The sequence below is a fragment of the Manacus vitellinus genome, unplaced genomic scaffold (genome assembly GCF_001715985.3).
Source record: "Manacus vitellinus isolate BGI_N305 unplaced genomic scaffold, ASM171598v3 scaffold_32_pilon, whole genome shotgun sequence".
NCBI lineage: Eukaryota > Metazoa > Chordata > Aves > Passeriformes > Pipridae > Manacus > Manacus vitellinus.
Window position 1 is genome coordinate 5,129,636 of NW_021940460.1, and position 4,297 is coordinate 5,133,932.

General features: G+C 61.5%; 1 protein-coding gene across 1 annotated transcript in view; it reads right to left on the bottom strand.

The window, feature by feature from the left end:
- Positions 1-1,694: 1,694 nt before the first annotated feature.
- Positions 1,695-4,297, bottom strand: part of SRRM3 (serine/arginine repetitive matrix 3) — a 19,312-nt gene continuing 16,709 nt past the window's right edge. Inside the window, exons 10-11 of the mRNA XM_029961260.1 lie at positions 4,009-4,146; positions 1,695-1,911 (exon numbers count right to left, since the gene is read on the bottom strand). Coding sequence (XP_029817120.1) covers positions 1,695-1,911; positions 4,009-4,146 — 355 coding nt within the window. The remainder of the gene's footprint in view (positions 1,912-4,008; positions 4,147-4,297) is intronic.

Below are 4,297 nucleotides of genomic sequence, written 5' to 3' on the forward strand. Positions count from 1 at the left end.
GGATGGATTTCGGAGCCCGTGGCTCAGGGGTTCGTAGGGATGCTGAGGGCACTGGTGTCCTCCAATCTCCCGGGGCCCAGGGGGAGCAGGACCCTTTGTCTCCTCCTCCTACCACGGTCACATCCAGAGTTGCCGCCCTGCCTGGGGCTGGCAGGTGGGCACAAGTCCCCTCCTTACCTGTTCACCCCATTTCTAACAGCTCTGCTTGTCTGGGCACCACAGAAGGTGGCTGGTGGCTTTGCCAGCTGGTGGATGGGATACCCAAGGGCTGGCACCCATCATGGCCTGGGACTTTTCTCCAAGGGCTGGTGAATCCTCAGCCTGTGGCTGAGCCTGTTTTCTCAGCATTCCAGATTTGGGAGATGACCCCAGTGTCCCTCCTCTCACAGCTCTGCCCTCCCGGGACCTCTGGTTCATCAGGCCACGGCTAACGAGGCTGTCGCATCACAGCTGAGCCCGAGTCCAAAGGATGCCCCGGCCCCGCCTGGCTGCAAACCAGCGCCTGCAAACCAGCGCCTGCAAACCAGCGCCTCGGGACGGCCAAAGCCCGGCTTTTCATCGGGGGCAGCGGGTTAATCCGGGCAGCTGCTCTCCCACCCAGGGAGGCTCATCCCCATTGTCCTGCTCCAGCCGTCCGGAAAACGCAGGGCCACAAGGATTAAACACCAACCGACTGCCCCGGGGGGCCAGGGCTGTCCTCGGCGCTATTTTTTTTTGGGAAATCAGCAAAGTCCTGCAAAAGCGGGGCCGCGGGCCAGGCCCGGGACCCTCCTGCCTCTCTCCTTCCATAATTCAGTGTAAAAAGGGGCTGCTCAACCCCAGAACAGGAGGGCCTGGGGGCAGCCAGCCCAGAGGTGGGGTCCATGCCAAAGCCAGGGGATGGCTGGATGCACCCCCAGGGGTGGGAAATCCCCTGCCCAGCCCTGGGCCTTGCAGCTCCCTCCTCCTGGGGGTGACAACTTGGTGTCCCCTCAGATTGGGTGGGATGGATGGGTGCCAGGGCCAGCTCCTGAGCTGGGATGAGCAGCATTAACACATAGGTGGCCCCCCTGGATCTCCCCACTTGGAAAGAGACTTGTGGGTGCTGCTGGCTTTGTTCATCCATGGCTCGGCATGTTCTCAGGTCTGGGGGAACCCCAAAGTGTCTTATGGTGCCCTCAGCCCCCAGGACACTGTGGGGACACTTCCAATGGGGAAAAGCAGGGGCTCACCTCTGGTTGGCATCACACCTTCCAGCTGAGCCTGCCACGCCCCCCCACCCCCCTCCCCCGGATATTCTTGTGCTAAAAAACAGTCAAACCAACCCAAAAAAGCACAGGGAGGGGTCCCGGGAGGCCCCGAGCCACCCCTACCCACTCGCCCCAAAGTCTCTGCTGAGCGTTTGTTCCCTCGCTCTGTGCTCGCCCACCCCACCCGACCCCGCCCCGGCACTCGCAGAAATAAGAAGACATCCTCCCCTTCCCCATCCCGACCCCCAAAACACCCCGGAGCGGGGAGGGAACCGCCCCTTCCATGGGCGACGCAAGGACCCCTTCCAGTTTCCGTCGGCGCTTTCCCCCGCCGCCAAGGTCCGTCCTTAGCATCCCCCGGCTCTTTTCCACCTCCCCGGTGGTCCCGTCCCTTCTGGGGGCGCAGGAGGCATGGAGGGGGCAGAGCTGGGGTGCCGGGGGGCTGCGGCCGGGTGCCAGGGGGGCTCAGAAGCCGGCGCTCTCCGAGCTGCTGCGGCTGTTGTAGCTGGGGCTGCGGCTGGGGCTGCGGGAGCGGCTGGGGGGGCTGCGAGTCCGGCTGCGGCTGCGGCTGGAGCTGTAGCTGTCGTAGCTGCGGCTGCGGCTCCGGCTGTACGAGTAGGTGCTCAGCGAGCTGGAGGACGAGGGGCTGGGCCGGTAGTAGGGGATGGGACGCTTGCGAGCACTGCAAATGGAAAAAGGGATCTGAGTGAGGCCCCCGGCGGCAGCTCGGGGAGGGGGTCCAGCACTGGACCTCCGGCACGGCCAAGCATCCACCCAGGGAAGCCGAGCATCCCCGCGACCAGGCTCAGACCGCCTGCGGGGCGTCAGGATGTGGCCACCCGACGTCACCTCCCCCCTCCATCCATCCCCTTCCTCCTTCCCAGCTCCCTCCCGCCCCCCGCCCCCCGGGGTGTTAGTCCTGGATTAGGCAGCGTCGAGGGCAGAAAGTGAGCAGGTTAATGTGGCCTTTGTGTTTCCCAGACACCAAAGATTGAAAGCTGCTGAAAAAGAGACGTTCGGGATTAGCGGGAGGCGAGCTGCGGCCCCGCCGGCGCCGGAGCGAGAGGAGAGACACGGGAAGCACGGGGGCAGTGGGAATGGAGGCCACGGGGGGCAGAGACATCAGGAGTCAGCCCCTTGCCCCCTCTCCCGGTCTGGTGTTAGTGGGACCAGAGAGCCACAGGCACGGCCTGAAGGCAACCGGGTGCCGAGGGCATCCTAAGGTGTGAGGAGACATAGAGGGGTCCGGGAGGAAGAGGAGGAGGAGGAAGAGGAGGAGGAGGAGGAAGGGGAGAGGTTACCCTGGGAGCCAGGCTGGCGGCGATGCTCTCCGAGAGGGACCTTGGGATGAAATGGAAAAGGAGAGGTTGGCATCACTGAGGTAGGACCATGTGATGGGGGGGCATGATGGGAACTGGGGACAGGGCAGGAGGGCAAGGAAAAGCCCTGGGGGTTCTGGCTGGACTATGGGGCAGGCAAGGGGGGCTGGAGGTGTTTCCCCAGCTGCCCCTTCCCCACAGCGTCCTCTAGGCCTTATAGGAATGGCTCTGCTCCTCCTGAACCCCAAGCAGATTTGGGTCTGCCATCCCCATCCATGCCAGGGATAATGGCAGCGATGGGGGGACAGTCCTCACAGGGATTGCAGGCTGTGTCCTCCAACTGAGCCCTGCCATCTCCCTGGGGACATTCTGGCAAAACCAGGATGGAGCAGGAGGGATGGAAAACCAAACAGTGGTACCCGGGCTGGGAAAAACCTTCCTCTGGGCTGGGAGCAGATTTCCCAGCCCATTTTCTTTCCAGGGCATACACTGGGAAGAGCTGCAGGGAGCCCTAACCCATGGGCTCTGCAGTATTGCTCCTGTCCTTCCTCCTGTCCTCTCCTCCTGACAACTCCAGTCCAGCCCAGGCAAAACAAAATCCCTCCCACAGTGAGGCAGAGCTGATTTCTGAAAATCCAGCCCCCTGATCTCCCAGCTGATAGCAGGAGAGACAAATAGGTCAGGAAGGAGGTAATCTCGGCTCGGCACGGCCCCGCTGCCAGCGCTGCATGTTAACGAGGTGCTACATATGCACACAGTGTTTTGTCTGGCACGAAATATTGCCTGTCTTACAGCTCGGGATCCTGAGGCAATAGGATCCCAAGGAGGAGAAATCGACTTTGGGAGGGCAGAGGAGAGATGTGGTTGCGGATGTGCGTCTTTCTGGAATATGCACAGCCGGATTAAAATTAATTCCTGTTTTCATGCCTTGAAATAGGAAGAGATCAGAAGGTCGTAGTATTGGAGGCAGTCTGGTTATCCAGCTGTCTGGGCCAGCTGATTCACCCAGTCACCCTCAGGATTGTCTGTCCATCAGCAGAGCTGCTCATCCTTTTGTCCATCCGTCCATCCGCCAATCCATCCATCTGCAGGTCTGTCCATCCATCCACCTATCCAACCACCCACTCACCCATCCACCCACTCATTCATCCATCCACCCATCCGTTTGTACATCCATCTATCCATATATATATCTGTCTGTCCGTCCAGCCAGCCAGTCAGCCGGCCATGCATCCATTCATCCGTCCATCCACCCATCCACCCATCCACCTGTCCATCCATTCATCCATCTATCTATACATCCATCCATCCATTCATCCATCCATCCATCTGTCCATCCATCCATCTGTTGCCTGTCCATTCCCCCACCCACGCGCTCTTTGGGGCCGGCTGATGGCAGAGCTCAGCCCTGGGATGTGCCAATGGACATGGCAGAGCCTTTGCCACGTGCCAGGACCCACCTCGTGATCCTCCTGGGCTCCATGAAGCTGGGGGAGTCACGTCTCCTCTTCCTGATTGGGGAGTAGCTCCTGGAGCGGCGCCGGGCGCGGGTGGGATCGGGATCACCGTGACGTGTTCGGGGCTCGTTGTCCTTCTCTCTACACCCCGAGGAGGAGGAGGAACGTCAGGGAGCGGGCTGGGATCCCGGGTGGGATCCAGGGACACCCTGTGAGAGCAGCTCCTGCGGCAGCTGACACTGCCACCTGGAGCTGGCTCTTCCAGTGCCATCAGCAATGACCTGAGACCCCT